Source organism: Carcharodon carcharias, chromosome 11 (assembly GCF_017639515.1).
Source record: "Carcharodon carcharias isolate sCarCar2 chromosome 11, sCarCar2.pri, whole genome shotgun sequence".
NCBI lineage: Eukaryota > Metazoa > Chordata > Chondrichthyes > Lamniformes > Lamnidae > Carcharodon > Carcharodon carcharias.
The window spans coordinates 63,546,583-63,574,379 of NC_054477.1; the positions used below are offsets into that span (position 1 = coordinate 63,546,583).

General features: G+C 43.4%; 1 protein-coding gene across 3 annotated transcripts in view; it reads right to left on the minus strand.

Moving 5' to 3' along the window:
- LOC121284000 (glutamate receptor 4) overlaps positions 1-27,797 on the minus strand; it is a 304,238-nt gene that overhangs the window by 107,782 nt on the left and 168,659 nt on the right. For all 3 annotated transcript variants that reach the window (XM_041198891.1, XM_041198890.1, XM_041198892.1), the window contains 2 exons: positions 21,728-21,832; positions 7,736-7,846 (listed from right to left, as the gene is read on the minus strand). In XM_041198891.1, coding sequence (XP_041054825.1) covers positions 7,736-7,846; positions 21,728-21,832 — 216 coding nt within the window. The remainder of the gene's footprint in view (positions 1-7,735; positions 7,847-21,727; positions 21,833-27,797) is intronic.

The window sequence follows — 27,797 nt, forward strand, 5'->3', positions numbered from 1 at the left end:
GAAGAAATAATGGCTTCCACATCCAAAGTATCTATTACGATTTGCAGACCATAGAACCATGGAAAAGTTACGGTGCAGAATGAGGCCATTCAGCCTATCGTGTCTGTGCCACCCAAAAAGAGAAAAAAGAAACTAGCCACTCATTTTAATCCCACTTTCCAACACCTGGCCCGTAGCCTTGCAGGTTACAGCATTTCAGATGTAGATCCAGGTACCTTTTAAATGAGTTGAACATGTCAGCCTCAACCACCAATTTAGGCAGTGAGTTCCAAACACCCACCGCCCTCTGGGTAAAAAAATCTTTCCTCAAGTCCCCTCTAATCACCTTAAATCTATGCCCCCTGGTAATTGACCCCTCAGCTAGGGGAAACAAGTCATTCCTGTCTACCCCTCAATTTGGTCACCCCTTAGTCCCTTCTGTTATAAGGAAAACAACCCTAGCCTATCCAATCTCTCCTCATAGCTGCAATTTTCAAGCCCTGGCAACATTCTTGTAAATCTCCTCTGCACTCTCTCCTGTAATGGGGTGACCAAAACTGTATATAAAATTCCAGCTGTGGCCTAATCAGCATTTTATACAGTTCCAGCATTACATCCCTGCTTTTGTATTCGATACCTCACCCAATAAAGGAAAGAATTCCATACAAAAACAGAATTACCTGGAAAAACTCAGCAGGTCTGGCAGCATCGGCGGAGAAGAAAAGAGTTGACGTTTCGAGTCCTCATTTCTTCTCCGCCGATGCTGCCAGACCTGCTGAGTTTTTCCAGGTAATTCTGTTTTTGTTTTGGATTTCCAGCATCCGCAGTTTTTTTGTTTTTTTCAAAGAATTCCATACGCTTTCTTGACCACCTTGTCCACCTGTCCTGCCACCTTCAAGGATCTGTGGACATGCACTCCAAAGTCTCTCAACTCCTCAACCACTCTCAATAACTTCCTGTTTATTGAGTATTCCCTTGCTTTGTTTGCCCTCCCCAAATGCATTACCTTACACTTTTCTGGATTGAATTCCACATGCTATTTCTCTGCCCACTCGACCAAACTATTGATATCATCCTGGAGTTGACAGCTATTATCTTCACTATGGACTATACAGCCAATTTTTGTGCCATCTGAAAATTTCCCAAACATGCCTCCCACATTTAAGTCTAAGTCATTAATATATACACCAAACAGCAAGGGCCCCAACACTGAGCTCTGTGGAACACCACTGGAAACTGTTTTCCATTTGCAAAAACATCCATCGACCATCATCCTTTGTTTCCTGTCACTGAGCCAATTTTGGATCTAACCCGTCACCTTCCCCTGTATCCAATGCGATCTAACTTTCCTGACCAGCCTGCTATGCGGGACCCTGTCAAATGCTTTACAAAGTCCGTGTGCAATAGCCACTGCACTACCCTGATCAATCCTCCATGCTACTTCCTCAAAAAATTCTATTAAGTTAGTAAAGCACTATCTCCCCCTAACAAAATCATGGTCACAATCCCTGATTAATCCATGTCTTTCTAAGTGACAGTTTATCCTGTCTCTCAGAATTTCTCCTAATAATTTTCCCACCACTGAAGTCAGACTGACCAATCCATATTTTCTGGCCTATCCCACGCACCCTTTTTAAATAATGGTACAACATTTGCAGACCTCTAATCCTCTGGGACCTCGTTTGTGTCATCTGGGGATTGGAAAATGATCCTCAGAGCATCTGCTATTTCCTCCCAGGCTTCCTTTAACAGCCTGGCATAAAATCCATCTGGCACTGGTGATTTATCCACCTTCAAGAATGCCAGTCCCGCCAGTACTTCCTCTCTCACTATGCTTATTGTATCTAATATTTCACACTCCCCTTTCACTAGAATGTCTGTATCATCCCTCTCCTTAGTGAAGACAGATTCAAAATACTCATTGAGAACATGGCCCAAATCCTCTGCATCAACTGACAAGTTACCTTGTACATCTCTGATAGGCCCTACCTTTTCCTTAGTTATTCTCTTGCTCTTAATGCACTGGTAAAACACATTAGGATTTTCTTTGATTTAACCTGCCAATATTTTTTCATATCCTCACTTTGCTTTCCTAATTTCCATTTTTACTTCACCCCTGTACTTTCTATACTCCTCTCAGCTTTCTACAGTATTAAGTCTTTTGTGACTGTCATAAGCTTTCTCCTTCTGCTTTATCTTGGCAGGTATGCTTCTGGATAACCAGGGGGCTCTAGATTTGGCAGTACCAACTCTTTTCTTTGTGGGAACATGTCTACACTGTGCCCATAGGATCTCAGAATCTCGCCTTTGAATGCCTCCCACTGATTTGATACAGTTTTTCCTTCTAATAGCTGTATCCAGTCCACTCTCGCTAGTTCACCTCTCAGATTTGTAAAATTTGTCTTACCCCAGTTTAGAACTTTTGCTGTTCTATCTTTGTCTTTTTCCATAATGATGCTAAATCTAACTATATTATGGTCACTATCTCCAAAACGGTTCCCCACTGCTACTTCATTCACTTGCCCAGCTTCATTTCCTAAGACTAAATCTAGAATTGCACCCCCTCTTGTTGGGCTTGTTACTTGTTGGCTAAAAAGTTCTCTTGAATGCAATTCAAGAATTTTGTGCCCTTTGTGTCCTTCAGACTGTTAGTATCCCAATTGATATTAGGGTAGTTAAAATCTCCAATGATTACTGCCCCATTGTTTTGGTACTCAGAAATCTGTCTACATATTTGTGCTTCTAACTCTCTTGAACTATTTGGGGGTCTGTAGTGCACTCCTAGCAGTGTGGCTGCCCCTATTTTATTTCTGAGCTCAACCCAAATGGCCTCATTTGATGCTTCGTTTAGTATATCATCCCTCCTCACAGCTGTAATTAATGCTTTAACCAATGATGCTACATCTCCACCTTTTTCATGCCCTGCCTGAAAACTCTCTATCCAGGGATGTTAAGCTGTCATTTTTGCCCTTCCTTAAGCCAAGTTTCCATTATAGTGATGATATCATGCTGCCATGTGTCTATCTGTGCCCTCAGCTCATCGGCTTTATTTTCTATGCTCCTCGCATTTACTTATATGCCTTTTAACATTGCCAAATTCCTGTGCTGTACACTTTTTTAACCTGTGCTGCTTCTGTCTTTCAGAGTCACTCACTAATTCTCCATCTCCTATACCCTGCTCTGAATTTTCCCTCAGGTTCCCAACCCCCTGCCAATCTAGTTTAACTCTGCCCCCCACTCCCAACAGCACTAGCAAATTTTCCTGCAAGGATATTCATCCCACTCCTGTTCAGGTGTAGACCATCTGGCTTGCACAGGTCCCACCTTCCCAAGAGCTGGTCCCAATGCCCTAAAAATTTGATGCCCTCCCTCCTACACCAGCTTTCCAGCCAAATCTTTAATTGCTCCATTCTCCTATTTCTATACTCGCTTGCATGTCAGACTGGGAGTAATCCTGAGATTACTGCTTTAGAGGTCCTGCTTTTCAATCTCTTCCAAGCTCCCTGAAACCTGCTTTCAGGACCTCATCCCATTTCCTACCTTAGTCATTGGTACCAACTTGGACCATGACCTTTGGCTGATCACCCTCCTCCACAAGAATGTCCTGCTGCCGCTCCATGACATCCTTGACCTTGGCACCAGGGAGGTCATGCCATCCTGGAGTCATGTCTACAGCCACAGGAAAGCCTGTCTGTTCCCCTAACTAACGGATCCCCTATTGCTCTTTCCCTCTTCTTTCTCCCCTCCTGTGCAGTAGAGCTGCCTGTGGTGGTACAAACTTGGCTCTGATTGCACTCCTCCCAGGAGCCAACGCCCTCACTGGTACCAGAATGGAAAACCGATTGGCAGCCGGGATGCCAGGGGACTCCTGCCCTACCTGCCTAATTTTCTTGCACTGCCAGCCCGTCACCAATTCCCTTTCTGCCTCCAGGCTCCTAAGCTGCAATGTGACCACCTCTCTGAATGTGTTAACCACGTAGCTCTCAGCCTCGTGGATGCGCCACTGTGACTTCAGCTGCTACTCAAATTCCGAAATCTGGAGCTCAAGGTTCTGCAGCTGGTGACACTTTCTGTACATGTGATCATCTAGGGCACTGGTGGCATCCACAACTTCCCACATATTACAAGACAGCATTCCACACGACTGAGCTGTCTGCCATGGCTTCAATTAATTTCCCTTCCATTAACTTTACTTTGGTTTACTTATGCAACTTTATTCTACCTGGCCTCAACCTAACTTTATTTCCTTATTGCTTGTGTTTCTTACTTAAATATAAGTAGCCCCTTCTTCACCAACCAATGAAATTATGTTTCTCCTGTGATGTTAGGTGCTCAGTGCTGACTGCCTGGCTTGGGGTCCTCCTCTCACACTCTCCTCTAGGTGCTGCTGACTGCCTGTCCCAGGGTCCTCTTCTTGCACTCTCCTCTTGCATTCCAATTATAATTGGAAATACAAAAGAGGCCAGAATTAGAGGAATGCAGATGTCTCAGAGAGTTTTGGGATCGGCGGTAGTTACAGAGATAGGGAGGGCCAAAGCCATGGAGGGATTTGAAAACAAGATTATGAATTTTAAAGTCAATGGGCTGAAATTTCCCTCCGTTGTCGGGTAAGTTGATGGGCGGGCGTGCTTCTGATCAACGCCCCCGATCGGAGGTGAGGCGCGGCGCCATTTTACATGGGTGGGCCCGCCCAACGTGATTTCTGCAGGGAAGTGCTATGCGCTCCCTGTGCGAGTGGGGGGATTCCTAAAATCGAGAGTGCGTTCTTTCATGCATGCGCACGAAAGAGCGCACTCATCTCCCTGAGGCTAAGTGCTGCTTCAGAGAGATTGGCTCTAAATGTGAAAAAGCTCAAAATAGAAAAATAAAATTTCCCTAACATGTCCCCTCATGAGTTGGAACATGTTCATAATTTCCAAAAAAATTTTATTAAAATTTTTAAAACCCTACATGAAACCTCATCCCGCCGGGGGATGAGGTTTCATGTTTTTTCTAGTTCCCGCCAGGGGTCCTGGCCTGCCCACCAACCTTAAGGTTAGACAGGCAGGTCCACTAATTACTTTAATTGCTCTGTCAATGGCCTCAATTGGCTATTGACAGGTCGGCGGGCGTGCAGCTGATTTTGCTGCGCTCCCACCTTCCTGAAAACTTAAATGGGGCGTGGTGACGTCAGGAATTGCACCCAATGTCACCGCGCATCATTTTATGCGTCGGCAATTGGGCCCCACCCCCTGCTCACCGACGGTAAAATCCCACCCAATATGTTGCTTGACTAGGAGCCAATGTAGGTCAGCAAGTATAGTGGTGGTAGGGGAGTGGGAGTGCTGCGAGTTAAGACATGGGCAGCAGAGCTTTGGATGATCTCAAGTAAACAGAGAGTAGGACAGAAGAAACCAGCCAGGAATCCATTGGAAAAGTCAAGTCTAGATGTAACAAAGGTATGAATGAGGAAATCAAGCAGCAGGTGAGCTGAGTTGTGGAAACGTTAGGCGATGTTGTGGAGGTGGAAATGGGTACTCATGAATCTGAGGCTGGAAACTCATCTCGGGATCAAATGTGACATCAAGGTTGTGAACAGACTGGCTTAATCTCAGACAAAAGCAAAATACTATGAATGCTGGAATCCTGAAATAATAACAGGAAATGTTGCATAAACTCAGCAGGTCTGGCAGCAGCTGTGGAGAGAGAGAAACAGAGTTAATGTTTTGAGTCTGTATGACTCTCCTTCAGAGCATTTCCTGTTTCTACTATGGTTTATTCTCAGCCTGCTGTCAGGGAAAGGATGGAGTTGATAGCTGGAGATAGCTGAGGGATTGTGGAGGTGGGGGAGATCCTGGGGAGGGGTTTTCCGAGAGGCTGCGGGGAAAGATTGTGGGAATTTCCAAGAGATCACAGAAGGATGGGGAGGTTGCAGGGGAGGAGTCAGCTGATCATGGGAGTGGGTGTGTCTGGGGATTGTGGGGGAGTGAGACAAATTATGGTGGGTTTGCTTCAGGTGCTGCGGAAAACACTCCTGCCCCTCTTTGCTGATAATCAGTCCTGGAAAAATACTTCGCTGCTGGATTTGGCATCCACTTCCCTCCAGTTGACAGATTTCCAATGACTTAGGAAATCCAATGAACAGGCATCATATCCAAATTGCTGATAAAAATTGAGACACGAAAATTAATTTAAATGCTACAATTACTCACCTGTCTCTCAGAAGCCGGTTTACTCATCCAATCCTAAACCTACCCCTTTGAAAGCAACAGTAGACAAATTTGCAGTGAATAATGTGCCGGGTTTCCCATTTTTAAGAATTGAGCACCCTCCTGCTGTCCCCACCCACCTATCGCCCCTGATTATGTCGTGCCTCTCAGTGGGCGGTGACACCCAGGGCCACATTTTGACGCTGGCAATCAATTAATAGTCTGTCACTGGGGCTGCTGTCCCTTTTAAGGATCACAGACCTCCCAGCTACAGGCCCAATCAGAGAGCCAGTAGCTCAACAGCCTTAGCAGTGCCACTGCTGATGGAGCTGCACCTGGAGGATAAGGACATATTAATGGCTGTGCTCCTTCAAAGACAGCTGAGTGGGGTCTGGGGTGTAGGGACTAGTCGGGCAAGCCCTGGCGAGGTCAGTGGGTGATGCTGAGGGCAGGCGGTGCCGTTGGCAGGGGACCAAGTGTACTCCAAAAAGAGGTTCCCACCATCCTGGAGCCCACTGGGAGGCTGCCAGGGTTTACCTCGTGGTCTCCCCACCTGGTGGTGGGCTCCAAAGCGGCTGGTAAAATCCCAACAGAAGTGGAAAGAGGCCTTTACTTGGCCTCTTAAGTCACTCAATTGGATACCAGGCAGGTGGGTCATCTGCCACCTTTCTTGGCGCTAGCAAAATGGCGTGGTGGCAGGAATACGTCAGGCATGCCATCCGACGTCTTCCCTAGCCATTTTGCAAGCCTACTCACCCTTCAGCCTGTTGCCAAAGGACTGGTAAAATTCAGCCTTTTCTCACACTTCCAATGTTGATAGTGCTGTTTTGAAGGCTGATCTCACATATCATATAAACTGGTTGTCAGCTGGAGTTCCTTTCTGTGATATTCTGTGACCCTGCTCTGACATTGACAAACAGGAGTAAGCAACCGAGAATGATTTATTATGGGGTCAATGAACATTTTGCTGTGCCACATGCTGCAAAGTGACGACAGAGGTTGAAATTCTAGCAACTCGTCTCACACACGTATCAGACACCCACACAAACCAAAAACCTGTATCCTGTTTTCTCCTTTTAATACAACAATTTTTTTTCATATGCTACTTCAATTTATTGATTTAATAATCTTTTCTTGGTTTGGAATTTAATAAGCAACAGCAGTGTGCTTAAGGAGCCACATAGCCTTAATGTAGTAAAGCTGGTGACATAATTAAATTGCCAACTCTGTATCAGATAAAGTTCAGCGTGTTTAAAGTTTAGATAGTAGAAGAAATGAAAGACTGACCAACAGTAGAGCTACCCTGTCAGGGCGGCCATGTGCAAGTGTGCAGCTTGCAGATCAGATGATTGCAATCCCCACAAAGTCTGCACATGGTTAAGATACAGGAGGGGAACATTTATGTAAATATGGAGAACTTGTTAGAGAATAATTGAAACAATAATGAATTAAGGAGAAAAGTAATAACATTCTGCCTCTTTAAAACTGGCTAAGTAAGAATCGAAAATAAGACATACCTGGGTGCATATGAAGCTGACAGGAAAACAAACAAGAAACAATCGGCTTACCAATATTGTAGTGACATAAACGGTCCTGTTTTCCATGGCAGAAGAATCATTCGGGAACATCATTTCATTCTGAATGAGAACTAGCTTGTCTGCATCATTCCAGTAGCCAATCTATGAATCAGAAAGTAAGTGATTAATGTCTGGACTTTCTCCTTTTGTTTGTGTACTGAGTTGCTGCTGTTATCAATGTGAAACCATTCACTGAAAGACTCATGCTGCTCCCAGGAAGGAGACTTTGTAATGGCAGTTATGCGCAAGTGATGCAATAACAGCTTGGCAAAGGTTTTGGATAAAATCATTTAGTAAAATAGTATTCCTTTAAATCTAATTTACCTTGCAATTTGAGAGGAAAAAGCTGGAATCAGATGTAATGGTATTACAGTTGAATAAAGGCAACTACAGAGGCATGAGAGAGGAGCTGGCCAGAATTGACTGGGAGATGAGCCTAGCAGGAAAGACAGTAGAACAGCAATGGCAGGAGTTTCTGGGAGTAATTTGGGAGACGCAGCAAAAATTCATCCCTAGGAAGAAGAAGCATGCTAAAGGGAGGCCAAGGCAACCATGGCTGGCAAGGGAAGTCAGGGACAGCATAAAAGCTAAAGAGAAAGCATACAATGTGGCAAGGAGCAGTGGGAAACCAGAGGATTGGGAAGCCTAAAAAGACCAAGAGGACAACTAAAAAAGAAATAAGAAGGGAGATTAAATATGAGGGTAAACTAGCCAGTAATATAAAAGAAGATTGCAAGAGTTTTTTTAGATATATAAAGGGTAAGAGAGAGGCAAAAGTAGACACTGGGCTGCTGGAAAATAACGCTGGAGAAGTAGTAGTGGGGAACAAAGATTTGTGGGGATTGCAATCATCTGATCTGCAAGCTGCACACTTGCACATGGCCGCCCTGACAGGGTACCTATTCAGGAACTGAATAGGTACTTTGCGTCAGTCTTCACGGTGGAAGACAAGAATAACATCCCCAAAGTTCAAGAGAATCGAGGGGGCAGAGGTGAGTATGGTGGCCATTACCAAGGAAAAGATGCTAGGAAAACTGAAAGGTCTGAAGGTGGATAAATCACCTGGACCAGATGGATTACACCCCAGAGTTCTGAAGGAGATAGCTGAAGAGATAGTGGAGGCGTTAGTGGTGATCTTTCAGGAATCACTGGAGTCAGGGAGGGTCCCAGAGGACTGGAAAATCGCTAATGTAACCCCCCTGTTTAAGAAGGGAGTGAGGCAAAAGACAGGAAATTACAGGCCGATTAGCCTGACCTCGGTCGTTGGTAAGATTTTAGAGTCCATTATTAAGGATGAGATTTCAGAATACTTGGAAGTGCATAATAAAATAGGGCAAACTCAACATGGTTTCACCAAGAGGAGGTCATGCCTGACAAATCTGTTAGAATTCTTTGAGGAGGTAACAAGTAGGTTAGACAAAGGAGAGCCAATCGATGTTATCTACTTGGACTTCCAGAAGGCCTTTGACAAGGTGCCGCACAGGAGGCTGCTCAGTAAGATAAGAGCCCATGGTGTTAGAGGCAAGGTACTAACATGGATAGAAGATTGGCTGTCTGGCAGGAGGCAGAGAGTGGGGATAACGGGGTCCTTCTCAGGATGGCGGCCAGTGACTAGTGGAGTTCTGCAGGGGTCAGTGTTGGGACCACAACTTTTCACTTTAAACATTAATGATCTAGATCAAGGAACTGAGGGCATCCTGGCTAAGTTTGCAGATGATACAAAAATAGGTGGAGGGACAGGTAATATTGAGGAGGCAGGGAGGCTGCAGAAGGATTTGGACAGGTTAGGAGAATGGGTAAAGAAGTGGCAGATGGAATATAACATGGGGAAGTGTGAGGTTATGCACTTTGGTAGGAAGAATAGAGGCATTGACTATTTTCTAAATGGGGAGAGAATTCAGAAATCTGGAGTGCAAAGGGACTTGGGAGTCCTAGTCCAGGATTCTCTTAAGGTTAACTTGCAGGTTGAGTCGGTAGTTAGGAAGGCAAATGCAATGTTGGCATTTATTTCGAGAGGACTAGAATATAAAAGCAGGGATGTGCTGCTGAGGCTTTATAAGGCTCTGGTCAGACCACATTTAGAATATTGTGAGCAATTTTGGGCCCCGTATCTCAGGAAGGATATGCTGGTCCTGGAGAGGGTCCAGAGGAGTTTCACAAGAATGATCTCCAGAATAAAAGGCTTAACATATGAGGAATGTTTGAGGACTCTGGGTCTATACTCGATGGAGTTTAGAAGGATGAGGGGGGATCTGATTTAAACTTACAGAATACTGAAAGGCCTGGATAGAGTGGACGTGAGGAAGATGTTTCCATTAGTAGGAGAGACTAGGACCCGAGGGCACAGCCTTAAAAGTAAAGGGAAGACCTTTTAGAACAAAGATGAGGAGTAACTTCTTTAGCCAGAGAGTGGTGAATCTATGGAATTCATTGCCACAGAAGGCTGTGGAGGCCAGGTCATTGAGTGTATTTAAGACCGAGATAGATAGGTTCTTGACTGGTAAGGGAATCAAAGGTTACGGGGAGAAGGTGGGAGAATGGGGTTGAAAAACCTATCAGCCATGATTGAATGGCGGAGCAGACTTGATGGGCCGAATGGCCTTATTTCTGCTCCTATGTCTTATGGTCTTATGGTCTATATAAAGTGATGATTTCAGAAGCAGACTGAACTCAAGTTCAATCTGAAGGAGAAGTCAGTGGACACAATGCATTCTCATAGTACAATGTGACATGGATATCAAGTGTTTTGAAATTTAGTTTCTTTCATTCATTTATGTGAAGGGGGTATCACTGGCAAGACCATCATTTATTCCCCATTCATAATTGCCCACCTTTGAGAAGGTGGTGGTGAGCTGCCTCCTTGAATTGTTGCTGTCTGTGTGGTGAAGGTACACCAAGAGTGCTACTTGGTGGGGTTATCCAGGATTTTGACCCAGTGACAATGAAGGAATAGCGATATATTTCCAAGTCAGGGTGATGTATGGCTTGGGGGAACTTGCGGGTAGTGGTAATCCCATGTGCTTGCTTCCCTTGGCTTTCTAGCTGGCAGAGGTCACGGGTTTGGGATGTGCTTGAAGAAACATTGGCAAGTTGTTGGAGTGCATCCTGTGGATGGGACAGTCATATTGTGCCAGTGATGGAGGGATTGAACGTTCAAGGTGCTGGATGGGTACAAACCAAGTGATCTGCTTTATTTTGAGCTTCTTGAGTTTTGTTGGAGCTGTACTCTTCTAGGCAAATGAAGTGTATTCCATCACATTCCTGACTTATTCCTTGTAGATGGTGGAAATGCTTCAAGGAGTCAGCAGGTGAGTCACTTGCTGAAGAATTTATGGCTTCTGACTTGCTCTTGTAGCCACTATTCATGATTGGATGTGGCAGGAATGCAGAGCTTTGATCTGATCTGTTGCTTTTGGGGTCACTTCAATCTGTTTATTTCATGCTGCTTTTACTGTTTAACAAGCATGTATGTGTTGTAGCTTTTTGGAGTGAAAAAAGAACATAAAAACATAAGAAATGGGAGCAGAGGAATGTTATTCAGCCCTTGAACCTGCTCTACCATTCAATACTATCATGGCTGATCTTCTACCTTAATCCCATCTACCTGCACTACACTATATCACTTCATTGCCATAGTATTAAAAAAATCATCAATGTGGACCTCTCTCCCCCAAAAGTCTGGATGTTGGGTCAATAGAATTGTTCAAGACTGCAGCTGATATAGCTGGGTAAATACATCAAGGGATATGAAACAAAGGTGGGTAAATGGGGTGGTGTGGTACAGATCAGCCGTGATCTAACTGCATTGCGGGACATGCTTGAGAGGTTGAAATGGCCTGTTCCTACATTCTGAAATTTAAGCACAGAAGCAATTTCACCCTAAAACAGAAGCAGACATTTAACCGCAGTGTTGTCTAAGCGTTTCAATCACATACTATCTAAAGGAAATTTCTAGTCTCGGGGAGATGGTTGCCCACATTAAAAGGCAACCAGTGGAATGGTCTACCTCCCAGGTCTGAGATCAGCACTGGCAAGGCACCATTTATGTACACATGTTGTTTTATACCATCAGCTCTCCATGATCACTTTGGCAAACTGAGTTCTGTCCCTCCAGGTTTATTGAGAAGGATCTCTCTGAATGGCATTAAAGTAGCTTTGCCAAGGTTAGGCCATTGGAAACTCAGTTTTTAAAAATAAGTTTCACAGAAATTGCAAACCGATTTCAATCCTTTGATCTGTTTGTCCCCTTACAGTGAAACACACAACAGGAAGTTTTCTCGCAAAATGTCAATGACTGTCATTGGAATAACTGAAACTTGACAGATCTGATTAAATAACATGCCTGAAGAAACAGCCAGTATTTTTTTTCTGCATTAAATCTGGTCATAGATTCACATGCAGCAGATTAGACCAGTCTGATGTAAATTTCTTGCTTTGCAACCACGATCTAGACTGAAGGCAAGATGGGGGGAGCTTCTGTTCTGAGGCATGACTGCAGTAATTAACTTCTGACTGTTTTATCAAGTGCTTTGCAATACACCTGCTGCAATTTCACTGAAAACAGTAAATCTGCAGATTGCACAAAGGACTGCAATACAACTACATTGCTGAATGGTCTGTAATCAAATAATATGAAACCTGCTAAGAGTTCAGTATTCTTGACTAATTTCAATGATCTGCACAATCGCATAAGGTACATTTTGCGAGGCTTCACTTTCGGCACAGAACTTGCAGAATTTAACTTTCTGGCTGCAATACTTTTCTATAGATGTGTAAGCCAGTCAGCTTCTTCCTGTCTCCCAGGAAGTGGGCAGAAACTTACTATCTCAGCTTACAAGCAGAATTTAAGTCTCCTCATAACTACAAAGTACTGGTTGGTTAAATTCAATCAAAATAAAGTCTGTCCATTTAACTTATCCTTTCTTCAAAATACAATGAAGACCCATTACTAAAAGGACAGATTATTCTGAGCAAGCATTTGGAGTGGTTGCCTCTTCTCTAATCTAATGGGTAGTAAGGTCAGCTAGAACATTTCTACAGCCTGCTTGGCTGAGATCAGTGAACTCAGCATGGAGCAGAGATCAAACCTGGGACCTTCCTGGCCTGTGAAGCTCAGTTACAGATTTGATTAACTGGCTGTTCGAGTAAGGAGGCTGCTATGGTCATTATACTCAATTTGATGATGCACCTGCATAGCTGGGGCACGCTAACCGGGCAGTGTGTTAAACAGATGAAAGGTAAGGCATATAACCCTAGATTTTCACCAGTGCCCATTTTATTGAGGTAGGGTGGCTGTGAGCAGAAGATGGATGGGAGTTTAATCCTGCCAGAATTCTACCCATTTTATGCCATTGTGTAGTTTCTGGTGGAGGGGCAGGGACCAGTGATGTCTGTCTCAAATAGACTCTTACTTCATTTTATCATTAATTATTTCCTGATGTTTTAACTGGATGTCAGGTGTAAATGATATCCACACAAATTCATAAGTATATGGAAGACCATGGAAAAGGCCATGAACAGTCATAGTAACGTCTTTCAGCAATTTTTTTTACACGTTTCCTTTGTTTGTTGCTGGTGTGTAGGTTCTCAGAAACCTTTGTGCCAATTATGATCATTCTTGTCCCTAGCACCGTTACTGGGCCCAGTGGACTTTCCTGTGAGAATCCCCAATCAGAGGTATTTGGAAAATGATAGACTAATGGAAGGATGCCAGACAGATGGGTTAATGCAAGGAGTTCTATGCCCCCTTCCCTATCCTCCTCAACCCACCAAAAGGTCTTACACTGACAGAGATGCACATATGTTGTTTTGACAGGCAGTTAATGCCTACAAGTTCCCTTCCAAGCCACACTCCATCCTGACTTGGAACAATATCGTCATTTCTTTACTGTCGCTGGATCAAAATCCCGCAACTCCCTTCCTAACAGCACTGTGGGTGTACCTACATCAGGTGGACTGCAGCAGTTCAAGAGGCATCTCACCACCACCTTCTTGGGCCAACAGGGATGGGCAACAAATGCTGGCTCTGCCAGTGACACTCACATCCCATGAAAGAATTAAAAAAAGTGACCATAAAGCTGTTGGGGTTGTTTTAAAAATCCAACAGATTCAGTAGTTTCCTATACAGCAGGAAACCAGTTGTCTTTACCTGCTCTGGGCTATATGCGACTCCAGTCCCACACCAGTATGATAGTCTTTAACTATCCTTTGACATGTCTGAGCAAGCTCTTGATTAATTATTCTTTGGATGCTTATCGCTGACCTGAATTTTCAACACTCACAACACAGTGTCCTCTACCTGTAATATTCTGAACTCACCCTTCCTTTCTGGGTTTTGATCACCATGTGATTGCAGCCTAGCTCCTTGCAGAGGCTAGTGGTGAAAATGGTCACTGGTTCTGAACACAAGCCAAAAGGATGCCAGGGCGAGACACCTTTGATGAGCGGAAGGTTGTAGATACCTTGATAGGCCTCTCTTACCTTGCTACCTGCCTCCCTCAATTTCCCCTGAGGGAAGGGCAGCTGTAAGACATAATGCTAACCTTTTCTGTCACCCTTACATTGAGTTCCTTCCAATGAACCGGCATGGAAAGGAGGAGGAGGAGGCCGACAACAACACCTCCCTCTCATTAGCAAGTCAGTGTCATGGGTCTCCTCTCTTTTCATTTTCTTTTCCATACAAACAAAGCAACAAGTATTGTAGCATAATGGTTATGTTGCTGGGTTAGTAATTCAGATACCTGGCCAAATGAACCAAAGACAGGAGTTCAGAATCCCATCACAGCAGGTGGGGAATTTAAATTCAGTTAGTTAAATATATCTGGAATAAAAAAGCTAGTAATCAGTAACAATGTTAATGAAACCAGCAGATTGTTGTAAAATAAAAAAAAAGGCTCATAAACTTCCTTCCCTATCATTAGCACTCTGCCCTATTTGTGATTCCAGACCACAGCTATGTGATTAACTCTTAACTGCTCCATGAAATAGCCTAACAAGCCAATCAGTTGTATAAAACTGCTACAAAAAAGTATGGGGGAGTAGGCCTAGCTAAATTGCTCTTGCAGAGACTTGGGACATTCTTGATGATTTAAATGGCCTCCTTCAGTACCACAATCATTCTATGAAAACAGGACAGATCATGTGGCATTGACCTAGACATGACAAAGGTACAACCAGCCTGGTCAACGCTGCAAAGTCCTTCCTCCTAACATCTAGGGACTTTTGCCAAAATTGGGATATCTGTCTTAGACTAGTCTTGCAACAACTTCACATAGTCAGACTTTCAGAAACATTTCTTGCAGCCAATGCCCCAGTCTATGCTATCACCATCTCTGTGTCGGCAGAGGTGGTCTCACAGTGGTATACAACCAGAAGTAACTGGCTCTAGGAGTCCTGGACATTTGCTTGGACCCCATGGTCAAATATGGCAAACTTCTGCTGAATACCACCCTTGGCTGATGAATCAGTGCTCCTACATGGTGAACACCATCTGCAAGAGGCATGGAGGGAGAAAGGACATACAATTTACTCAGGATGGGGAAGCGTCAATGTCCATCATCTACAGTGGCTCAGTAGCACCAATAGTAGCCAAGCCAACTGAGTGCTGGAGGGCATATCTGCCAGGATGGGCCTGAGGCACATATTGCAAGAACTAGCATGAGGGACAAACTTAATTAACCTTGTCTTCACCACTCTATCTATCACAGATTCTTATATTTGTATAGCACGTTTACCATGATGAAACCTCCCAAAGTGCATCTCAGGAGCATTTTAAAACAAAATATGACACCAATCCACATATGCAATTATGAGGTCAGATGAACAAAAGCGTGGTCAAAGAAGTAGGTATTTGGAGTAACTTGAAGGAGGAACATGAGGTATAGAGGCAGAAAGGTGTAGGTAGGGTATTCCAGAGCTTGGAGCTTTGGCAGCTGAATCGCCAGTGGCAGGCGATTAAAATTGGGGATCCTCGAGAGTTCAGAATTAGCTAAATGCAGATATCTCTAGAAGATTGTGGGGCTGGAGAAGAGATAAGGAGGGGAAAGACCATGGAAAGGTTTGAAATCAAAGATGATAATTTTAAAATCAAGCCATTTCTTAACTGGGAGCCAATGTAAGTCAGCAAGCACAGGGGTGATAGCGGAATGGTACTTGGTGTGAGTTAAGACACAGATGACAGAGTTTTGGATGACCTCAGGTTTATGGAGGGTAGAATGTGTGCAGTCGGTTAGGACTGTGTTGGAATAGCTGAGTCTAAAGGTAACAAAGGTATGAACACAGGTTTAAGCAGCAGATGAACTAAAAAGGGGTGAAGTCAGGCGGTGTTACAAAGATGGAGATAGGCAGTGTGAGTGATGGCATGAATATTTGGTCAGCAGGTCACCTTGGGATCAAATGTGACACAAAGGTTACGAACAGACTGGTTTAGACTCAGACTGTTGCCAGGGAGAGGGATGAAGTCAGTAACTATGGAATGGAGTCTGGAGTGGGTCTAAAACAGCTTCAATCTTCCCAATATTTAATTGGAGGTAATTTCTCGAAGCATAATTCAAAATGGCTGTAGTTGTTGGAGATTGATTAGCCCCAGGACGTACCACTGTAACAGCGCCATATCCCCCATGTCAAATTCCTAGGGGGTCAGTAATGATCAGAAACTTAACAGGTCCAGTTACCTAAATGCAGTCACTACAAGAGCAGGTCAGACTCTGGGAATTCTGCAATGAATGACTCACGTCCTGATTCCTGAAGATTTTCCATTATCAAAAGGAACAAGTCAGGATTGTGATGAAATGTTCCCGAATTGTTTGGATGAGTACAGTTCCAACATCACGCAAGAAACTCAACACCATCCAGGGAAAAGCAGCCTGCTTGATCTGCACCCCGTCCATCACATTAAAGACTTACTCCCTCCACCGCTGATGCACCATGGCTGCAGTGTATACCATCAGCAAGGTGCACTGTAGCAACTTACCTAGGGGCTTTCAATAGTACCTTGCAAACCTGCAACCTCACCCACCTAGAAGAACAAGGACAGAAGACACATGGGAACACCACCACATGCAAGTTCCCCTCTAAGTCACACACCATTTTGACTTGGAAATATAACTCAATACCTTCATTGTTGCTGGGACAAAAACCTGGAACTCTATCCCTACCAGTGTAGTGGGTACCACCTGGAGTGCAACACTTTAAGAGGGTGGCTCACCATCAATTATGGATGGGCAATAGTGTTTGCCTCACCAGTGATGCCCACGTTCTGAGAATAAGTAAAAAGAAATTCCTGATGCGCTAGACAGCAGAATCAGCCCCCATATTCTCCCTGATAATTGTTGAACAGTGGCTGTCTCAGGTTGCCTTGTTGTGCCTTAGATTTAATGATAATGACAACAACATTTTTTCTTCAGGATGTTTTACCAGTAGTCTATTCAATAGTGCCAGACAGTTGTCTCATTCAAAAGCAGCAAGTGTACATTAACCACATATACAAGGGACAACACCAGAGGCGAAGTTCTATTGTAGGACAAGTAATGTCACCATTTGATTGTCAGGATACAGAAACATTTATAATTAGCACAAGCAGCAGCTCCCAGTCATAAAACTGCATCAAGAATATTCAGGGATAAATTGATAAAACCCATGTGACTCAGAATTAACTCTTTAAATAAGCTGATATAAGTCTTGTTAAACTCTGAAGTTCAATGCAGGGTTTTTAAAAGGATGCAATAGGAATAATAGGTAAATTGACACTTAACTTTACACATTATAATGACCCAAACTATGATGTGCAGCATTAATTATTGGACAAATCTTCCTGTTGTAAACTTAGCCTAAAATGTCCTTGGAAAGGAAATTGTATATGCCACAGCAAAGGCAAATCAGGGAACTCAGAGGCGACACAGCCAAGAACTTACCTCATCTACATCAATGAATCATTTAAACAGATCAGTGTTGATATGACCTGAATCATAGGGCTGCAAAATGGCTTGCCCTGCTATGAGGATGTGACAGTCCTGATTGCGACCTGGCCATGCTGGTTCCAGTGAAAGTAAACAGCATGTGAATTTGGTGCTGCCACCTCGATTACCTGATGATAGCATAGCATTCATCATCTCCCATGCTGCTGGCTGTCTCTGCAGCAGGAAACTGACAGCCAACCTTCTATTTTTAAAGCCAGTCTGTCCCTCTTAAAGGGAAACTTCACTGAATAACAGGAAGGTGCTGCTGAATGGAATTGCTGCAATTCTAAAGAAGGAAAATGGAGCCCCAGGCTCATGGATGTGGTGCTGGAGGCCTTAGTTGTGGAGGTTGACAGGAGGAGAGACAACAAGGTTCCATGGGTGCCAGGAGGCCCACAAAAACCATCCTCAGAAGGAACTGTGAGCAGCACCATAAGAAGTCTAATGACCTTACATCGGTGGCCAAGATCAGTGAATGCATACTCAAATGACATCTCCTTCTCACCTCACCACCAATCTTTCATACTGCTCCATGCACCACATCCCCTTCACTCAGGCAGCAGCACTCCACTGGCACTCAGGACTCATGCATAACATTCAGATACTGCACTGAACTCCCACACACTAACGAATGCTTCCAGCCTCACACCCATCTGTCACTGTCTCCATATATCTCCAGTCATTCAGTTGTGGCAGACATATCACCCAAATGCAGTGCAACACTCTCACTGACATTCTTCTCTCTCTCTCTTGAAGGACTATAGAAGGGAGCCAAACACAGCTGAGCTGGCAAGGGACAAAGATGCCTGGATGTCCTGTGTCCTATGAAGGAGATGATTCTCCGCATCATGGGGTCAACTGCAGCAGAGCCTGTGGCATCCATTGTTGTTGAGAACATTGATGTGGGGGCTCCATCATTTGAACTGACACTCACAGTTACCAGCTCAGATACGGACATGGCACACACTTTGCAAGACTATTATAGAGTTGGGATCAGTACATGGTGACTCACTGGGCATATGTGGCCTGCAGCCAGGCCAGAGAAAAAAGATGGTTCATTTGTCAACTCATTAGAGGGTGAGGTCTCAGATGTATTCTGCTATAGGGGACTCAGATGAGGATCCTGATGGGGCAGCATATAGCAAGAGTGCTGAACGGGCATGCACACCAAGATGCTGGGTGCAATTACTAGCCTGCCAAAGAGCTTCCTATCACTGTCAAGGAGCATGAAGGAGTCCGAACTCAAGTTGGCAGAAGGGTGTCATGTAAAATTCCTCTCCATAGTCTCTGCCCCATCCCCCTGTCATGCTGCAGATCTAGAGGCACGGCAACCACTGCCCCCATAACTATTGCGGCTTTTGTGTGGATAGGTCACCCACTCCTCTGCTATCCCTGTGAGGATACAGTGACACTCTCTGTCAAATCCAGAAACTTAACAGAATACCTCCAAAAACACTCCTGAGTACTTTCAGACACTTTGGAATGGCAGAGGTTTTTCAAATCATTATACCTACAAGTTGGGTGCCTGGTCCTTTAAGTAATGCCAGTACAGGGTCCATCTTGCAGCTGCATGTTTGATGTTTTGTCAGTGACGTACAATTTGGTTGAATGGACCCGCATGGTTCAAATTTGGAAAATGGGTGTCAGATCAGACAGTTGGGCTGTGTGATGTCATGCTGGTGACCATTTATTTGCTTCTCAGGATGTTGCACCGCATGGGCTTTGTAGGAAGTGACTGGCTGTACAGTGCGCACTCGCAGGAGGGTGTTCAACATCCATAGCCCCACCTTGACACAATGCTACAGATCCAAATTTCTCAACCATTGAATTCTGAATTTCAAAGCTTTTCACTTTTAGAAAGTTGTTTGTGTTTTGAACACAATGAGCTACTGTATTCAGTTTTCAGGACATACAAAGTTACAGATGTTTTAAAACTATTTCCTTAGAAGATGACATTAATAGTTTAAGGTATCTACAGAATCTCAAATTAAACAAACTGAGGATGGGGATAATATTAAAACTCATTTTGCTGGCTTTATGGTCTCAAAGGGGGCAAAAAGTTTAATTTCACAGAACTATATCCCAGGTCCAAGGCACCTGAAATAAACATGACATCATACTGGCTGCCAAATGGCCACCATAATCAGGCATTATGCGCCTTGCATATGCTGATGAGGAGTTTAATGCCTATTTAACAATCCCCACTCCAAAAATGGTAATGAATAAACAAGCCCAAACTTGTCCAGAGGTAACTGGCTTGTCAGAATTATTTAGATGAGACTTGAATCCTAATTTCGAACAAGCATTGTGCCTCTGGGTTCAGGCACACAACGTGAGCCTGCCAATCAGTTTTGGCCTGAAAACGTGCCTAAACGAATTTCTCTCCTTCTTCAGTGCCTTAACAATGGTAATAATGAGTATGTGCAGGCGTGCTTGGCTCAGTATTTCTGATACCTCCCGTTGTCTAACCAGTTGCCTTTAAAGATACTGCTCTAGGTTGCCAGCATAAAGGTAAGGCTTCTTTATAACTTACCTTAGTATGGAGCCAGGAGGGGAAATAATGTTCCTTCTGGTCAACAGCATTGCTATGGTCCCCTCCCATTCACCAACCTCCAGAGCCTACCTGGGGGCCACTGTTATGGTCCCAGCCAGTCCAAACCTGTTCAGAGGAATCTGGCTTGTCAGAATTATTCAGATGAGACTTGAGTCCTAATTTCAAACATGCTTTGTGCCTCCAGCTACAGGCACATGATGTGAGCCTGCTAATCGCTTTCAGCCTGAAAACGTGTCTAAACAAATTTCTCTCCTACTTCAGTGTCTTACACTACGAACACTAAACCTAACACACAACAACAAACAAATAGTTTATTGGCTTTTAGCTAAGAAGTAAAAGTATCAAGAAGGAGCAGAGATTTTATTTTACTTCAATAAATAATGTTGAACTAATAAATTTAAGGACATTCACCTGAATCAATACTTTTCAGTCTAAGTGACTGCGTCAAGAAAACTGTACTAAATCCAGGAAGTCCATGATTGCAATTGACTTGACTAAGGTAGATCTATGATAATCAACTTTTTACAGTTTCAGTTATGATATTGGAGGGGAGATGCAAATTTATGGTGTGACATGAACATGCAGGGGCTTACAAATGCAACTGCATTATATCACAGTAAAGATGATTTCTAAAATACTGACCCAATATGGACAAGGCAAATGATTTCTCAGTCTCTCACACACCATATCCTATATCATTCGTTCCTTTGTCTCATAATTTTAAAAGCTCCAGGCTTAGCCATTAATTCATTTCATCCACTGACAGTCAGATATAAAATGTGCACCCAGCTATTATTGTGTAGATATTGTTGATGGCTAATCTGTCTTAAAACACCAATGGATAAACTGAAGTAGCTTTGAGGATCACTTATCACATCAAACTATACCTTAGTAGTTAGGGGTGATATATAAATCCAATAGGGAATTCAGGAGAAACTTCTTTACCCAGTGAGTGGTTTCTATGTGAAACTTGCTACTACAAGAAGTAGTTGAAACAATTAACATGGGTGCATTTAAGGGGATGTTAACTAAACAGATGGGGGAGAAAATAATAGGAAGATGTGTTGATAGGGTTAGATGAAGACAGGTAGAAGGAGGTTCATGTGGAACACAAAAACCAGCAGAGATTTGTTGAGCTGAATGGCTTGTTTCTGTAATGCAAAAGCTATGTAATACTATTGTAATGGTGCAGAGCTCAATTTCTGGCATTCATCATCATTGCACTCATTTGTAGCCAAGAGCTTGCCTAAACAAAGTAAGCCATGTCAGAGTTCCTGCAAATCACTTTTAAACTAGAAATTAACATCTTGGATACACCAGATTCCACTCTTGACTCCAGGAGTTCCTGATCAACATTTAACAAGCAGAACATCTGCCAGCCCCTTCCACTGGTGTATTCTTTGGCGTTCAGGCTTGTACTGGAGGCTGAAGATCTGTTAATACTGACATAGGATTTTTCTCATGACATCTCACCTTTCTGTGGCCTGTATTTTTCAGCTCAAATACATCTATTGTGAAGTTTGTCCGTCGACCGTAGTTGTCAAACTGAACGTTCCCCGTTAAGCCCTGGATCCGTACCTTTAAAATAATAGAAGAGAAAATGGACTCATTATAATTTCTGCTGCTGAAAATTTCAGCACAGTTTGAGACTAAGATAGTTTTCTGTTCTAATTTTCTTTTCTCCTACCCAGAAGATGCTGACTATTGCTGAGGTAGAGTTGTATGGGTGTGGTAGCCATTTTATCATCAGCTAGTTGTTATGATCTGGAATGCACTGCCTGAAAAGGTGACAGAAGCAGGTTCCACAGAAACTTGCAAAACATAATTGTCTGTAAAGACAAAATTTGCTATGGGTTAGGAACAAGAACGAAATGGATAGTTCTCTCAAAGTGCCAGCACAGGCACAAACACAGGGACACTTAGGCTAATTGTAGAATTACAAATGCTGTCCCAGCTCAGATCAGTAAAGACTAGCAAAGTAAGGTTCCATTATCAGTGTGGCTTTTCTCCACCTTTTGCAATATTATTTAAAAGCTATGCCAATTCAGAGAAAATACAGGTAAGTTTCTGTTGAACTTATATTGTTGGCCATCATAAAACTATTAATATGAAATTTTTTTTTTGAGTCAAAACAACTTGAAACATTTTCAGCTAAATGTTATTCATACATGTTTCGTTAATAAATAATTCATTTAGATGAAGATAATTAAAACCTACTGACTACAGGGAAAGATTTCCTTTGGGAGCCATTCATACTGAAGTGGCAAAATGTGTACTTTGTAAACCTGCTTAAGGCTTTGCTCTGTGAACAACCTCTCCACGTGTTGCATTCTAAAACCACGGGTAGCATTTCAGTTTCTGATGGGAGTGTTAAATTGATAGGCGTTAGAGCAATACTGTAGCTCTTTCAGGTGCTGGCTCTCTGTAGGAGGCCACAGAGTTGTGAAGTTGTATTCATTGCATCGAGATGGAAATTCAAGTTGCAAGCTGTAATCTGACATTCTTCATTAGAATTCAGGTCATTACATGGTCACAGGTAGCTATGAATAGTTTATTATAGCATGCTACATTTACTAGCTTCAACCAAATTCAAACCCCTTGCACCAGATAGAAAACTCATAATCTCCATTGATTTTTAGCTGCAGTTTTTATCTAACACCTTCCCTTCATGTGTTTCAAGCTGTGTCCTTTTTAACCATTTTAACGTTTTAATTTTTTTTCTCATCTTTATGTTTTGCAGTGACACATAGTAAAAGGGCAATTAGCTAATCTGTTCCTAGGCATTTGTCAATAACGCCTTGTAGTTAGCCGTTTGGATAATTTCTGTTTAAAGGAAATGGTAGTGTACATGAACCGTGCAGAGATTTTTTTGTTCATTAAGTGCATGTCTGTGCCAATTACAACTTGGAGAAATTATAATTACTTTTATTTGTGAATGAAATTCTTAAGTGTCAGTCTAGCTTAATTAGAGCCTATTACTTCTCAGTTGGGAGGATGTGAGTGTAAGCCAAATTCTAGGACTTGAGCACAAGTGTTTCTCTATGTATCTTGTCCAACATTGCTCCTGCAAGCAATTCCACCAAAGACCTAGCTGGTTTGTCATCTCACTGCTGTTCAAAAGGTCTTTTTTGTGCAAAATGGCCCTTTGTTTCTTGACATAACAATAATCACTGCACTCCAAAGTAATTTATTGAATGTGAAATGTTTAATGATGTGATAAAGGGCTATATAAATGCAAGCTTTCATTCCCAAATGAATCATTTTAAAACCACATTAAAAGTATGTGAAATCTGGGGAAAAGTTGAACAAACTGAAAAGCCCTAGTGTAAATTTACATCTTTAATGCTCCTGACACAGAGCTTTGCACATGTACCTGGAACACACATTTCTAATTCAGGCACATGTTTGCCATGATTTTCTGTACATTCATTTTAATTTCTCTGAACACAAGAACCTGAAGGCCTGAGACCCAAAGACACAAACAGGTGCACATTAAGTAATGTTGTATTTTAATCAGTGACATTTACTGTAATGGTAGTGGAAGCACTGAAGTAAAAGTTGTAAAAGAGCAAATTGTATGTGGTTTGCATATTTGTTCAGTAGTATATTAGCATAATTTTGCACTGTGTATTGTATTTTTAGGCTAGGCATGGGGAGTTGGGTGTTACGAGATGGGTAGTTCAGCAAAAGTGCAAAAAGGTGCTTTTGTATCTTTCCAGGCGTATTTAGATTTGATCACTATTCTGTGATACTGTGCTGCTTGGAGCAGGTAGAGAATGAAGCGTGCTGGTCACAAAAATCTGGAATTTAGTGATACTCGTGCAATCATTTCTGTCTATGCTGGGGCCTCAAATTTTTACAATTTACATCAATGATTTAGATGAGGGGAGTAAAGGGCATGGTAGCTAAACTTGAAGATGATACAAAGACAGGTAGGAAAATGTGTTGTGAAGGGGTCATGGGGAGGTTGCAGATGGATATCGATAGATTGAGTGAGTGGGCAAAAATCTGGCAAATGGAATTTAATGTGGGAAAATGTGAAGTTGTTCACTTTGCAGGAAGAACAGAGTATTACTTAAATGGAGAATGGCTGCATAATTCTGAGGTGCAAAGGGACATAGGTTTTCTAGTACATGAGTCACAAAAAGTTAGCATGCAGGTACAGCAAGTAATTAAGAAGGCTAATGGAATGCAATGCTTTATTATGAGGGGGATTGAACCATAAAAGTAAGGATGTTATGCTTCAGTTATACAGGGCATTGGTGAAACCTCTCTTCAAATACTGTGTTCAAATATTTATTTAAGGAAGGATGTAAATGTGTTGGAGGTGGTTCAGAGGAGGTTTACTAGATTGATAACAGGAATGAGTGGGTTATCTTATGAGGAAAGGTTGAACAGACTGGGCTTGTTTCCACTGGAGTTTAGAAGAATGAGGGATGATTTGATTGAAGTATACAAGACCCTGAACGGCCTTGACAAGGTGGACGTGGAAGGATGTTTCCTCTTGTGGCTGAGTCCAGAACTAGGGGGCGCTATTTTAAAATTAAGGGCCACTCTTTTAGGGCAGAGATAAGGCAATTTCTTTTCTCTCAGAGGATTGTGTGACTTTGGAACTCTCTGCCTCAGAAGGCAGTGGAGGCGGGATCATTGAATATTTTTAAGCAGAGGTAGATAGATTATTGTTAGGCAAGGGAATCAAAGGTTATTGGGGGTAGATGGGAATGCGGAATTCAAAACACAAACAGATCAGCCATGTTTTTATTGAATGCCAGAACAGGCTCAAGGGGCTGAATGGTCTACTCTTGTTCCTATTTGTTATGTTCTTATGTGTCAGTTAATAGCTAGTATACCACAGTATTGGCAAGTAGGGGAATACATCTGATCCCTCAATGTGCCAATGTTAGAATGTATTCGTTTTAACCAAGGGCAGAATCTTTCCATCAGTATGCAGGGGGCGGGACCCGCATGCTGATGCATAAAATGATGTGGGGTGACGTCGGGTGGAACTCCCAACGTCACCCCGCTTCATTTATATTTTCAGGTCGGCGGGCGTGCAGGCAAGTCAGCCCACTGACCTGTCAACGGTCTATTAAAGCCATTAAGAAACCAATTCAGCTTATTAATGGACCTGCCCCTCCAACCTTAAGGTTGGCGGGCTGGCTGGGAGCCCAGGCGAGGTTGTGAAAAAACGTGAAACCTCATCCACTGGCAGGATGTTGGCTTCATGAGGGTTTTTAAATTTTAATGAAAGGTTGCAATAAAAGTTATGGGCATGTCCCAGCTCATGTGACAGTGTCACATGAGGGGTACATGGCAGGGAAAATTTTTAAACTTCTTAATTAAAAGTTTCAAAATGGAGCCGATCTCCCTGAGGCAGCACTTAGCCTCAGGGAGATCTGTGCGCTCTTTCATGTGCATGTGGGCAATCCATGTGCTGAGGCAATTCCACCCCCCCCCCCCGCCAATCCCGCACAGGGAGTGCACAGTGGACGTCACGCTGGGTGGGCCTTAATTGGCCTGCCCACATAAAATGACGTCGTGCCCCCGACTGAGGGTGCCGATCAGGAGCCCGCTCGGTCCTACTCTTCCCCCCACAACGGGGATAATTTTTCCCCAAGCGTAGAGTGGGACAAGGAGGCCTGCATTCTGTGTTCCCTGGCAGTCTCACGAGCCGTGTACTCCAGATCCCCACCAGGGTTGGATCTTTTGCCACACAGCACCAAAAAATGCTATGCCTAAAAATAAGGCTGACATATCTTCTCCCTGTCAACAGATTTAATGTCAATTCATATTTGATAATAGCTCCCATATTTCCCTGACGTAGATCATGCTATTCTGTTGAAAAGCAGCAATATTAGGTTGTACAGCAACATCCACACTGTGACTGCTCATTCCTTCCTCTCAATGTTATGCATCTTTTGTTTTCTATTCCTTGGTTTGCAACACTGTGTTCCAGTCTCTAAGCAAGAGGTCATACAGGTTTCCCAATTCGAGGCATTTGATAGTGTGACTGGTGGCACAAGGAACTGGAGCGAACTGGAAGCTGATTTGATTTGTGCTATTCACTTCCTTAATGTGAGGAAGCACATCACTTAGAAATGACACCTTTTTTGATGATTGTTAAGCTCTCTCTCTCTGGGATCACAGGATTGCATTTTATGTGCCCCGGCTGGGCATGTTTTTGGGCAGGGCTGACATGTAAATTGGTTTGGGGGCCCACCCACCACCTTCCCACCCACCACCTTCCCACCCACCACCTTCCCACCCACCACCTTCCCACCCAATTCCAAGTTCACCCCCTGTAATATGGTGGGGGGTGGGGGAGGCGGGCGTTGAAATCGGCAGCCCACCTGCCATATTTAAATAGGTAATCAAAGGTCAATTAGGTTTGTTACCAAACCAATTGGCCCCAATAATACGCTTCCCATGCCATCAAACGTTTGGTGTGGCCACTCAGACGGGAGTAGGCAGACTGATGTTTTAAATAAATTCTTCAAAGGGTGGGAAGCGAGAGGGCTGCCCTTTGCGGATTGGGGGGGGGGGGGTGGCCCCAATAAGATAGAAACCCCTCTTTCTTCCTATCTGCCTGCTACTGTAAACCCACCCCCTCTACCCCACCTCAACACCCCTCCATAACCTGCTCAAATCCTCCATGCCCAAGACCCTGGACTTGCCTGTTTTCAGGGATCCATTGGGCTGTCTTCTGCTTCCTTGTTGCAATCCCAACAGTGCCCACTAATGCACACTTGGGGTTGCTGGGACTGATAGAGCTGCAGGCCAATCCGATTGGTTGGCAAGTCCCGAAGGCTGGACTTGTTACCCAGTGAAGGGCTGAAGCCTCACACTGGCTCTGATTAGCCCACCCACAGCATATTATGGTGGCAGGGCATGCCCACATCCAGACTTTGCTTCGGGGAGGTGTGGGTGGGGGTGAGTAGTCTGCATTCCCATAACATTCAGCCCACAGAATCAAACACTGCCACTCGTGAGCACCAAGACACTATTTACTGTGCTACTGGAGTTCCAGAGAACATTTGGGAAGGTGGGATGGATTATTTTAATCTAGAATGCCTGGGCTTCATTAGGCTTACAGTTGCCCACTGACTCTTAGTGGGCTTTTGAGTGGCAACTTACAGTTGTAAGGAATTTGATCTAGTGCAATGCTGCCTATATGGGATTTGGGAGTGCAAGTAACAGTTTGTCGTTTCAACCAATCAGGCTGAAGAATCCTTTTAGTCATGCAGTTTGAACCAGAAAGTATAACTTAGAATATTTAATTCAATTTCAAACCATGTACAGAAAGCAAAATAAAGTGAAAGAAAGATAGATTAAGAGAGTTTAGAAAAAAATCAGAAAGAAAACAATTTTAAAATACATCCAATTGTTAAAATTGGAAGGAATGAGACCCCACACTTTTAAAAGTGAAATTTCAGTGCCAGAAAGTTTGTTTGGTAGCAATTAAGGCTTTTTAAAAAAAAAGTCATTCATGGGGTGTGGACATCGCTGGCTGGGCGATCATTTATTGCTCATCCCTAATTGCCCT